Here is a 13,012-nt window from a genome sequence, read left to right on the forward strand (position 1 = left end):
CATACACTTAAGCACAAAAAGATTCTCTGTAAATTCCCCCCAAATAGATTTTGCACACCACATTCTTAAACATCAACACAAAAAAATTAAAAGATATAGCCAAAACATAAGGTGTAGGTTAATAAAAATGAAAACATTTTAAGACCTTAAAAATGATTGCTTTAGAAACCAAATCAAGGGTATTTTAATGTTATTTAGAATACATTAAATATAATGAGTAATGTTTAAATGTAAAAATATAGAAACTAACCAAAGAAAAGCAGAAAATAAAATAAGAAGAGAAAGAGACTGAAAATGTTAAGAGTGCAATGATACAGCATTTGTTGTTTTTCAAAAACAGGGCAACAAAACTTACAAACCACAATCTCCAGAGAAATTGTGCATAGATTGCTACAGAAACGCAGAGAGTAAGTTTCTACGCAGGGAAAGACACTTAGAGCACCCAACTTTTCACTTCAGTGAGCGATTGAGTTCTTTTGAACATTCCACAGATATTCTTTGGGAGGGAGTATGGAAAAGATCCTTTATCAGGCAGATTTGACCTCACGGGCCTCCACTCATTTTAGGCCTTAAGGCGAGGTTGGCTTATTCTGGGAAGACCCAGGGTTTTTGGGTAGGACACAGACGAATGTGTAACAGATTATCTCCATAAACAACAAATAGCACAATCCTTTCTATAACTGCTGAGGCCCACAGAAGTAGCACAACTGCTCCATTTCCTGGCAATAAACTTGAAATTCCTACAAAATACTCTTGTGAGTGTGGGAATCAGCCAAAGGGGACCCCAGTACTCCTTTGCTCTCATTATAGCATATAAATTTCCCCCATATAATGCTTTAAGATGAGTGAAAAAAATCAAGTTTTATTGAAATGCAGGTGCTAGGTGGCTTGTTCCCACAGGCTTTAGTTAGTTAATTCAGCTAGTTAATTTCAACTAATGCTCAGAAAAACTTGATATTATTTTGCATGTAGTATAATTTTAAATTATTTTGTGATTTATAATATTACATTTGTGATTGTGGGGGAAGAGGGAGAATCCTCTTCTGCCCTTTCCCTTAAGGTTCTTATGGCTGGCCAAATAATTAACAAGACAGGTTAGCAGGAGAAAATAATACCAAGTTTAATAACATGTATACATGGGAGAAACCAGGGACACTGCGTTTCTCAACACAATAGCATAAATTTTCGTCCTAAATACCATGTTCAGCTAAAGACAAAGGAGGGTCTTGGGGGTAGGGGGTGTCAGTTACAGGAGATTACCACCAAAGCACTGTAAACAAGGGTAACGTCATTATACAGATTTAAGGCCTCACTTTCCACATTGATAAGTTTCTAGAAATGAGGTCATCCCCCCTCTTCCCAATACAGAGAGGGAGATACCTTTACAAATGGAGATTTCCCTTATAAATGTAAATGTTTGTCTGGCAACTCCTCGCAGGGCCATCCAGAGAACGTGGCCAGAGAGACAGAACTTCAGATAAGATAGGCTTGTTGGTGCCTTTTCTATTGTAACATTTTACATTATGTTACAGATCTTCTATGTCAAATTCTTTAGGCAGTTAGTGGGGGAGGTCAAATGTCCGTCAGAGAAAACAATCAAGGTAAAGAGAGATATTTCAGGGTGGCCAAATCTTGATCTCCCGTATGGTCTTTCTGGGTCATTCAAATTGTCAGAGTTTAAAATATTTAAATCTTTAAATGCCATGTCAACGCAAAATAACCAATAACCATTCTATAGATGAGAGAAATAAGGTGAGTTTACTTGAGTCAAGACTGAGGATTATAACCCGAGAAGGCCTTAGATAGTGTTCCAGAGAAGCATGGTTTTCAGTACAGTCTTATATCTTTTTGGAACAAAAAACATATATTAAACACACCCAGGATACATTTTTATCCAAGTTTCAAAGAGGTATTTAGTTGCAAATTAGCAGGTCAACATGACCCTGATGTCAGGAAGGGAGCCAATCCAGGCGTTACCAAGAGGGTGTAGGAGGGGAAGTATGCATTCTTATCTTAATGGAGTGCATTCTTTACTTTAAAGCAGATGTGCAATGCATGTGTGATAGGCCATAAATCAGGCTTTTCATTTCAAGCCAAATCAATTTTAAATCCGGATAGTTCAAATAGTTTTGAACCCATATACCTAAACATGTGAAAATCTCTTATCACAAGGATACATCATATGTGAGAGAGAAGACACCATCAATCAGCATGGGAGGAAAGACAGTCTTTGTTTTTGTTGTGGTGGTGGTTTAATGGTGCTCAATTAGTTATTTGGGAAAAAATTTAATCTTCATCTCATACCACAACCCAAATAAATTCTAGCTGAATTAATAATTTTATTTTTTTAAATCAAACCATTAAATTATTATAAGAAAATTTTAAAAATAGAAAAAAAAACCCAAAAGATTAATACTTACCTGTTCTATGAATAAAGAAGAAATTTCAAGTCTTAAAACGGATAGATTTAAAAGTTCTCGTCACAAGAAAAAAAATTCTGCAACTATGTGTGGTGATGGATGTTAACTAGACTTATTTTTGTGATCATTTTGCAATATATACAAATATTGAATCATTATGTTGTACACCTGAAACTAACATAATGTTATATGTCAATTATACCTCAATAAAGAAAAAAACCCAACGGGAAAGACAGAGCTGACTACAAAGAATGAAAAACTCCTGTAAATAAAAAATGATAAAATTAAATGACAACAGACTAGGGAAAATAGTACAACTAAGATAGACAAAAAATTAATATTCTTAGTATGTATAATATATATACAAAGCCATTAAAAACATTTAAAAAACCCCCATGACTCCAATACCTAAATGGGCAAAGGGTATGAACATTTCATTTACAAATGGCTAATCACCTGAAAAAAGTTCAACCTCACCAGTAGTTAAAAAAAAATGTAACCAGATTAGTTATTTTTTTATTGAGGTGAGAGGTACATAACATGAGATTATAGTAAACAATTCAGAGGCATTTAGTATAGTCACAATGCTGAGCAATCACCACCTCTATCTGGTTCCAGAACATTTTCATCACCCCAAAAGAAAACCCCATACCCATTAAGCAGTTTCTCCCCATTTCCCCTTCTCCAGCCCCTGGCAACCACCAATCTACATTCTGTCTCTAGATTTACTTATTCTGGATATTTCATGTTAATGGAATCATACCTTTTGCTTCTGCCTCTTTCATTTTTCATGATGTTTTTGAGATTCATCTACCTGTAGCATGTATCAGCACTTCATTCCTTTTTATGGCTGAATAATATTCCATTGTATGGATATTGGCAATTTGTTTCTCCATTCATCTGCTGATGGATGTTTGGGCTGTTTCCACCTATTGGCTATTGTAAAGAGTACTGCTATGAGCATGTGCAAACGTGTTTGTTTGAGCTCTTTTGAATATGTACCTATGAGTGGAATTGCTGGGTCATATGGTAATTCTGTTTAACTTTTTGAGGAGATGCCAAATGGTTTTTCGTAGCAGCTTCACCGTTTACATTCCCACCAGCAATGTACAAGAGTTACAATTTTTCCACATTCTCACCCACACTCGTTATTTTCCATCTTTTAAATTTGGGTTTTTTTTTAATTCTAGCCATCTTAGTAGATATGAAGCAGTACCTCCCTGTAGTTTTAATTTGCATTTCCTTAATGACTAATGATGTTGAGCATCTTTTCATGTGCTTGTTTGGCCATTTGTATATCTTCTTTGGAGAACCAGATGTTATTTTTCACCTATCAAATTAGCAGACAAAATTTTTAAATGTTAATGTTATATAACATTATAGCAGCTATTTTTAAGTGAAATATGCAAAGTGTTGAACAGTGTGTGTGCTGCCAAGAGTATGAAAAATTATGTAAGTTCAAAATGGGACTCTTTTTAGCTCAGTTTTAATTGAGGCATGAAGACAACAGATGTATATTCCAGAGTAAGTTGTCAGACACACCACCACAAAGAAATTTTAAAATAGATATCTGAGAAGCAATGAGATAACTCAGCCTCGTTGAGTCAGATTATTAGACTTAGAGAGGATTTTTGGAGAAAGCTGCTCACTGAAGCCTGGTGAGAGGGACTTGATATGAGTTTCCTATATTGGGGATTAGGCATATTCTCAGACACCAATGCAACAAAATTAGAAACACCTTGGGGGTGAGGAGAAGTGAACTGATGTTGGCTTCTGCCTGGGAATCAAAAGGACAAAAGAAGAGCTGTAGCTAGCTGCAGAACTGAGGACACTTGTTTCTGTGTTAGTAGTTGTGGCCTGCTCTGGTTTGTAACCAAGGGCAGGGAAAAGACCATTCCTCCCTTTTTTTTTAAAGGAACAAAATAAAGTTGTTTTTCCCGAGTTCTGTCATTCAAGGAACTGGTAGAACAAATACACGTGCGCATTTGCTTATCCGTGTAGACACTGTTTTGGATGGATAGATAAGAAACCAGTGATGTGAGCTGAGGGATAAAGGTTATATGGTTTTTAATGATTTCAAATTATGTTATGAATTATATACGAGAATAGGTGTATTTTATAGTAAGATTTGGAGGGTGTACTCTTTCTTTCCAACGTGACTCTTTCTTTCTCGCCCCCCCCAAAGCCCCAGTAAATAGTTGTATGTCATAGACGCACATCCTTCTAGTTGCTGTACGTAGGACGCGGCCATGAGGCCGGAGAAGCGGTGTGTCGGTGCGCGCCGGGATGCGGGCCCGCGCCGCCAGCAGCGGAGCGCGCGCACTTAACCGCTAAGCCACGGGCCGGCCCAACATGACTCTTTCTTTCCTAAGGATTTTAACAGTTTTGTTGAGATATAATTCACATATCATACAATTCACCCATTTAAAGCATACAATGCAATGTATTTTTGTATATTCCCAGGGTTGTGCAACCATCGCCACCACCTAATTTTAGAACATTTTTGTCCCACTGCAAAGAAACCCCATACCCATTGGCAGTCACTCGCCATTCCCCCTCATCCCATTCCCCCTCCCCTCCATCACTAATTTAATTTCTATATACATAGATTTACCTATTCTTGACATTTCATTTAATGGAATTATACAATATGGGGTCTCTTGTGACTGGTTCCTTCCACCTAACATAATGTTTTCAAGGTTCATCCATGTCGTAGCACGTATCAGTACTTCATTCCTTTTTTACTGCCAAATAACATTCCATTGTGTGCATAGACCAAGTTTTGTTTATTCATCCCTTGATAGACTTGAGTTAGATTTGAGTTATTATCACTTTTTTACTATTAGGAATAATGCTGCTATGAACATTCATGTACCAGATTTTGTGTGATGCTGAGTTTTATTTCTCTTGGGTGTATGTATACTACCTAGGAGCAGAATTGTTGGGCTATATGGTAACTCTATATTTAACTTTTGGGGAACTGCCAAATAACTTTTGAAAGTGGCTGCAACGTTTTACATTCCCATCAGCAATGGACAAGGATTCCAATTTCTCCATAATCTCTCCAACACTTGCTATTGTCTGCCTTTTTGATTACAGCCATCCTAGTGGATGTGAAGTGATATCTCATTGTAATTTTGATTAGCATTTCCCTAATGAGTAACCATGTTGAGCACATGCTTATCAGCCATTTGTATAAGTTCTTTAAAGAAGTATCTATTCAAATCCTTTGCCTATTTTTAAATTATTTGTCTTTTTATTATTGAGACGTAAGAGTTCTTTATATATTCTGGATACAAGTCCTTTATCAGATACGTGATTTGCAAATAATTTTCACCCATTTTGTGGGTGTTTTTTTCACTTTCTTGATGGTGTCTGTTTTAAGCACAAAAGTTTTTTATTTTGATGAAGCCCAATTTATCTATTTTTTCTTTTGTCGTTTGTATTATTGGTGTCATATCTAAGAAACCATCTAACCCAGGGTCATGAAGTGTATGCCTATGTTTTCTTCTAAGAATTGCATAGTTTTAGCTCTTACCTTTTTAGGTCTAAGATCCATTTTGACTCAATTTTTGTGTTTGGCATGAGGTAGGGGGTCCAACTTCATTCTTTTTCGTGTGGATATTCAGTTGTCTCAGGACCATTTATTTACTTATTTGTATTTTTTTGAGGAAGATTAGCCCTGAGCTAACATCCCATGCCAATTCTCCTCTTTTTGATGAGGAGGATTGGCACTGGGCTAACATCCGTGCCCATCTTCCTCTACTTTATGTGGGATGCCACCACAGCATAGCTTGACAAGCAGTGCGTCGGTCCACGCCTGGGATCCAAACCTGCAAACCCTGGGCCACCGAAGCGGAGCGTGTGCACTTAACCGCTATGCCACTGGGCCAGCCCTTTAGGACCATTTATTGAAAAGACTGTTCTTTTCCCATTGAATTGTCTTGGCACCTTTGTCAAAAATCAATTGACTATAGATGTTTGATTTATTTCTGCACTCGTAATTCTATTCCTTTGGTCTATATGTCTATCCTTACGACCATATCATATTGTTTTGATTATTATAGCTTTGTAGTAAGTTTTGAAATCAGGAAGTCCTTCAACTTTGTTCTTCTTTTTCAAGATTGCTTTAGCTAACTCAGGTCCCTTGCATTTCCATATGAATTTTAGGATCAATTTCTGCAAAAAGAGCCAGCTGGGATTTTGATAAAGATTGCATCGAATCTGTAGATCAATTTGGGGATTATTGCCATTTTAACAATATTAAGTTTCTGATCTAAATATGGGATGTTTTTCATACTTTCATATGATTTTATGTTGGCTACAAGAAAAAAAAGCCTAAATTCTGTACCTGAATTTTGAGGTCCCTTCCAATTTGAGTCCATCTAATATACTTTAACAACACATGATCTTTATTTTGGCCTTGCATTTTCCTGTGTTCTCTAAGCAGAGTAGACCTTCATTAAATCTTGAACTCAAGAGCAAAAATAATTATGCATCTCTGCATCCCAAGCGCCAAACTAAATACCTAAGAAGGTATCCTCACAGTAAACATTTGGCCTTAGATCAAGGCCAAGCTAAAATTATATATATATATATATATATATATATATAATTTATAATAATATATAAATATACATATTTTTTTTTTTGGTGAGGAAGATTGTCCCTGAGCTAACATCTGTGCCAACCTTCCTCCATTTTGTATGGGACGCCGCCACAGCGCGGCTTGATGAGCAGTATGCCCGGGATCCGAACCTGCGAACCCCAGGCCACTGAAGCGGAGCGTGTGAACTTAACCGTTACGCCACTAGGCCGACCCCTAAAATGATATTTTTTAGTTGAAGGCCAGCTCGGTTCCCCTCCTTCTTCAAAATCTTCCCCAAGCCGCTCTCTAACCTACAGTTCACAGCTTCTTCTGAACATCTATGGCACATGAGCTCCTACATTTTTGGTACAAAACAAAGTATGTGTTTCTTGTCTCCCCAATGAAACTGAAACCACCTTAAGAGCCAAACACGTACTAAATGCTCGACAAATACTTGTGTTGAACTTCCATGTGTGTTGTTGGACATTTCATCCCTGTGCTCTAACGCTAGTCTGTTCCTGCCTCAGGGGATGTTCTGGTGTTCCTGGATAGCCACTGCGAGGTGAATAAAGTATGGCTGGAGCCCTTGCTGTACGCCATCGCCAAGGACCCCAAAATGGCGGTGTGTCCTCTGATAGATGTCATTGATTACATGACCCTGGAATACCAGCCCTCTCCTGTAGTAAGGGGAGCTTTCAACTGGCATCTACAATTTAAATGGGATAATGTTTTCTCTTATGAGATGGATGGACCAGAAGGACCCACTAGACCCATCCGGTAAGATTTCTTCTGATTATGGAGATATAGCGTATGTGTGTTGGGAAGTGTGAAGAAAAAAAAAAAGAAGCTTTCAGAGATTATTCCTTCGATTTCTTAGGCTTAATGAAGAGAATTTTGTTATCTATCTTGTTTCTAAAAATCTGTAATAATAGAATTTGGTAGGTTTTGAGTTTCTTCAATTGAAAATGAGCATCTCACCCCAGCTCAGAACACCACCATGGTTAGTATCTCTCTGATTCCAGATATCCATTTTAGAACGTGGGCTTGGTTCTCAGGAGCAAGTTGTATGTTGATCAATGAACAAAATAGCAGCTCTGTGGATAGCCCAGAAAAAGTAGGTATCTTGGCCAAATTCATTTATAAGATACTTATCCAAGTGTTTCCATCTGTAATTTTATGGTTGAGATGAACATGATTTTCCTAGATTATTTAGTCTTGGAAAATGTATTTCTAAATGTGAGAACAGTTTGAATGTTGTGACTCTTAACTGCATTTATGAGGCTATTTCTGAAGAGACTTCCTTCGGGTCAGTCCTTACATTGACTGATAACTTTGACACCAAGCTCACTTCTCTTCTTTTACTGTTACTCTCTTTGTTTCACAAACCACATGAGTAAACTTTCCAACACTATAGCCTAGCAAGTCCTGGATCTTCGCCTCTATTCTAATTTAGCTAGAGCTGTATGATCTTGTGCAAGTTACTTAAATTCTCTGTGCCTTATTTCTTTATCCGTAGAGTCTGGAGAATAATAATACTTCACAGAGCTGTTATAAGAATTAAATGACTTAATATATATCAAAGCTTAGAACAGTATCTGTCCATAGTAAGTGCTATATAAATGTTAGCTATTTTATCATTGTTAGCTATTATTATTCCTACAGCCATATCCTGCACCTTCATCTTCTAAATTACCAGATATCCCTCTCTTGGGCCACAACGTAGGAGCCTCCTGGCTTTTTCCTGCTCTGCCCCAGCTACACCTACCCTTGGACAGCATCAAGATCTCCAGTTCTTTGATTTCTCCTTTTACCCCTCATGGTTTTCTTTCTTCTTCTGTTGTCTAGACTTTCTAGTCTATAAATTCCCTTCTCTGCTTTCCAATATCTTCAGCTGCGGCATCCCACTGTACTTCTGCGCCCTATAGCGCGATAGCACCCCGCAAATCTCCACCTCTGGACCAGTTCCACCATCTGCTTTCTTTGTTCCTTTGTTCTACACATTGATGGTCTCCAACCTCATGCTGCTCTGCAATCCCTTTATCTATGCCTTCCCTGAAGTGAGTATCCCAAACCTTTATTACTTCCCTTAGTCCTGATACCTGCCCCTGCCCCGACCCCCTGCTCTTAGTAAGCAACTTGGCCTCCTAATTCAAGAATGAAATAAAGGCTAGCTAAGAATTGGGAGGAATAACTGGGAAATATTTACTACTTTATGCTAGAACTATAATGTGATACTATGCAGCCATTAAGCACGACCACATATGAACGCTGTATCGCCGTATCCAAATCTCCACTGCCTACTCTAATCCAGTGATTACCCAGTTCCCGGAGAACCATCCTTATGATGACTCACATCACCTCTGTCCATCTGTCTCCCTGGACCAGGTCCTCATTGCCCCAGGCTTAGACTCTACACCATAAGGGACAGTCTGGCCTACAGGCCCCCCTCCCTCATTCCAGTTTCTCTGTTGCTACATTAATTTTCTTAAAATCCTATTTTTCACATGTCACCAATCTTCCTTATTGTCTTTCCATTGCCTTTAGGATAACATACAGATTCCTTCACGCATCTTCCACTGTGTATGACCCTGATCTTTCCTCTGCTCCAGCCATTACTTGTTAGCTGTTTAGGACTGCCATGTACAGCTGCACAGGCTGTGCACTGCACATTTGCAGGAAGCACTGTTCACAGAGGCTATAGGTGATTAGCATCCCTGGGGTTGTGCATTAAGGCAACCCTCAGCTGGGCCAGTTACCTCTCTCATGGTGATGATAATAATAATATCTACCTCTCTAGATTATTGAGGGGATTAAATGAGCCAATACTTGTAAAGCATATAGCTTAAGGCCTGACAAAGAGGAAGTCATCAGTATAACAGTAGCTGTTGTTAATGTTACAGACTTCAGAATGAAAAAGAACAAAGATATACTTCATTTAAATAAAATGTAATATGTAAAAATCTTCATTTACTCAAAAATAACAAAAAATAAAGCATCAGTATTTTGAGTTCATTTCAAAATAATTTAAAATAAAGTTACTTTTAATAAGAAGTAGCTGTCATATTCCATTTACAAAAAAATTAACTTATAATTTTTGTAATATTTCCATATGTCACATATCAAGTATTTTCTAGGCTCTAACAACAGGGAAATTGCATTCTTAATATTTAAATGCTGAAAAGTAAAAGTTTGGAATTCTAATACACTGTTAGTGTATATACATTTGTACGTGATTTTGAAAACCATTTGGCAATATAAATTAAAAATCTTATAAATGTTCTTATTCTTTAATGCAATAATTTCACTTCTTGGAATTTATCCTTAAGAAGTTAATGAGAAATACGTACAGTCATGTATATTGTATCAGTATTTATATCAGGAAGAAAATCAAAACAACAAAAATGTTCAGTATTGAAATGGTTAACAAAGTGTATTCATGTTTTGTGGAATATCATATAGTTAAAGTTTTTGAAGGCTAATTAACTAAAAAGGAAAATTCTCACAATATGTTAAATAAAAAATCAGGCCATAAAAAACTTATGTCAGTATGATCCCAAATTGTGTGATTATACATGTGTGTGTATGTGTATATATATATATAGAATATATATTATACATATTATATGTGTTATAATATAATTTTAATATATCAATTATAATGTATAACAATATATGTAAGAAAAATAGGTTGTTTTAAAGAGTTAAAAGAAAAAATAAATTTTAGATATTAGCCATGGTATTAATTAGCATTCGTATCTGAAGGTACATTTTTTTCCCCACTTTCAATAGTTCTAATGACAAAAAAAAAAAAGTAGGTGCAATGAGTTTTGGAAAACTTAGAACAAGCAAGGAAAATTGTGGCGTTGCACGCACCCCATGGTGACTTGCGCTCCCGAAGAGAGGACAAGCAGGGTCACCACTACCAAGGGACATGCTGCTTCCGCTCCACCCAGGGCCTTGTCCAAGGACATATCACAGCCCTTTTCACTTTCTCCCTGCTGTCTCAGAGCTTTGCCCGAGTTACCACCACTACCCAACACTTCTGCCACTGAGAGACACATACACTTCCCAGGGATTTCAAGATTCTTAGGATAAAAGCTTTCTCTCTTGAGAAGAAGGTGTAACTTGAAATCTTTGAGCTGCATATATTTTTGCCCTATTTTCAATGGCACCTATGGCATAACTTTAAGAACTGTTTTGTGAAATTACTTAATGTCTATATTTAACAAGTATTTGTTGAGTACCTATTATGTGCCAGGCAGTGTATTGAAGATAGAAGACATGATCTCTGCCTTCAAATGTGTGTATTCTAGTGGGAAGGAAAGCAGGTAAAAATATAATTCCAATATAATGCAATGACAGGGGAGTAAGCATTTTCTACAAGGCCTTCTGGCCTGCCTGTAATCATAGTCTTCTAGTGTACCAGACAGGACGCACACCCTCCAGTGTACCAGACAGGACGCACGTCATCCAGTGTACCAGACAGGACGCACACCCTCCAGTGTACCAGACAGGACGCACGTCATCCAGTGTACCAGACAGGACGCACGTCATCCAGTGTACCAGACAGGACGCACGTCATCCAGTGTACCAGACAGGACGCACGTCATCCAGTGTACCAGACAGGACGCACACCCTCCAGTGTACCAGACAGGACGTACATCATCCAGTGTACCAGACAAGATCACTCCTATCAGAATGCAGACATGCTGTTATTTCTCGCAATTAAAAAAAGAAAATAACCTTATTTTATCAGCTACCTCTCTTTTCGTTTTCTCTAGAAAGCCCTTAGAAAGAGCTGTCTGTGTCACTGTCTCCAGTTCTCTTAAACTCTTAGTTCTTGTCTCGTAAACTCATTGTAATCAGGCTTTGCCCTTTCCTCTCCACCTCCCCACCCCCCGAAACTTGTTAATGGCCTTCACATTGTTAAATCCAATATTCTCCATCCTCATCTCACTTGGTCTATCAGCAGTGTTCCATGCTGCTGACCTCTCCCTTCTCCTTGACACGAGTTCTTCCCTTGGCCTGCAGACCACCACAGTCTCCTGGTCTTCCTCTTACCTCTCTGGTTGCTCCTTCTGATTGCCTTTGCTCATTCCTCCTCTTCTCTCTGACCTCTTACTGTTGAAGTGCCCAAGCCTCAGTCCTTTGTCCCCTCCTCCACTTCCCTCACTCCCAGAGTGATTTTCATTTATCTTATATTGATGACTCCCATATTTATGTCTCCAGCCCTGACCTCTCTCAGAGTGCCAGACTCATCTCTCCACCTGCCTTCTGGTATCTCCACTTGTATGCTGAAAAGACACCTCAAACATGTCCAGAACTGAATCTTCCCACCAAAAACCTGTTCCGCCCACAGCATTCCCCATCTCAGTGCATAGCAACTCCATATTCCAGGTACTCAGGCCCAAAACGTTGAAGGCAGCCTTGACTCTTCTCTTCTTCCAACATCACACATCCCACCCATAAGCAAATCCGCTGTCTCCGTCTTCAAAATATATCAAGAATTCGACCACATCTCACCACCACCTTCATTGCTATACCGTTATCCAAGATTCCATTGTTTTTCTCTGAGACCACTGCAGTAACCTCTGACTGGTGTCCCTACTTCTACCTTTGCCTGTTGATTCACTGATTTATCCTTAACACATCATAGATGCTTAATATATGCTTTTCGGAACAAATGAATGAACAAGTATTATTTTCAAACTACGTAGTTTGGTATTATTGAGCCCTGCTATTGGTGGACAAAAATGCTGCTTTGTAACATTACAGTTTTCCCAGAAGTCAATATTACGATTCACTTAATGCCCTTAGAAAGAAAGATCTCTAAACTCCTCTACCCAATTCAATTGTCATCTCCATGAAACTCACATTCTAAAGATAATTTTCCCTCTCACCAAGACAACATTTAGAATATATTGCTTACATAACTTGGTGAGCATTAAGTAAAAGTTATTGCCTACTTTTAGGTAGTTATAACTATATTATATTATATTATAGC

General features: G+C 38.0%; 1 protein-coding gene across 1 annotated transcript in view; it reads left to right on the forward strand.

Moving 5' to 3' along the window:
- Positions 1-13,012, forward strand: part of GALNTL5 (polypeptide N-acetylgalactosaminyltransferase like 5) — an 88,541-nt gene that overhangs the window by 61,629 nt on the left and 13,900 nt on the right. The window contains exon 7 of the mRNA XM_058533832.1: positions 7,536-7,785. Coding sequence (XP_058389815.1) covers positions 7,536-7,785 — 250 coding nt within the window. The remainder of the gene's footprint in view (positions 1-7,535; positions 7,786-13,012) is intronic.

This window comes from Diceros bicornis, chromosome 3 (genome assembly GCF_020826845.1).
Source record: "Diceros bicornis minor isolate mBicDic1 chromosome 3, mDicBic1.mat.cur, whole genome shotgun sequence".
Classification (NCBI taxonomy): Eukaryota; Metazoa; Chordata; class Mammalia; order Perissodactyla; family Rhinocerotidae; genus Diceros; species Diceros bicornis.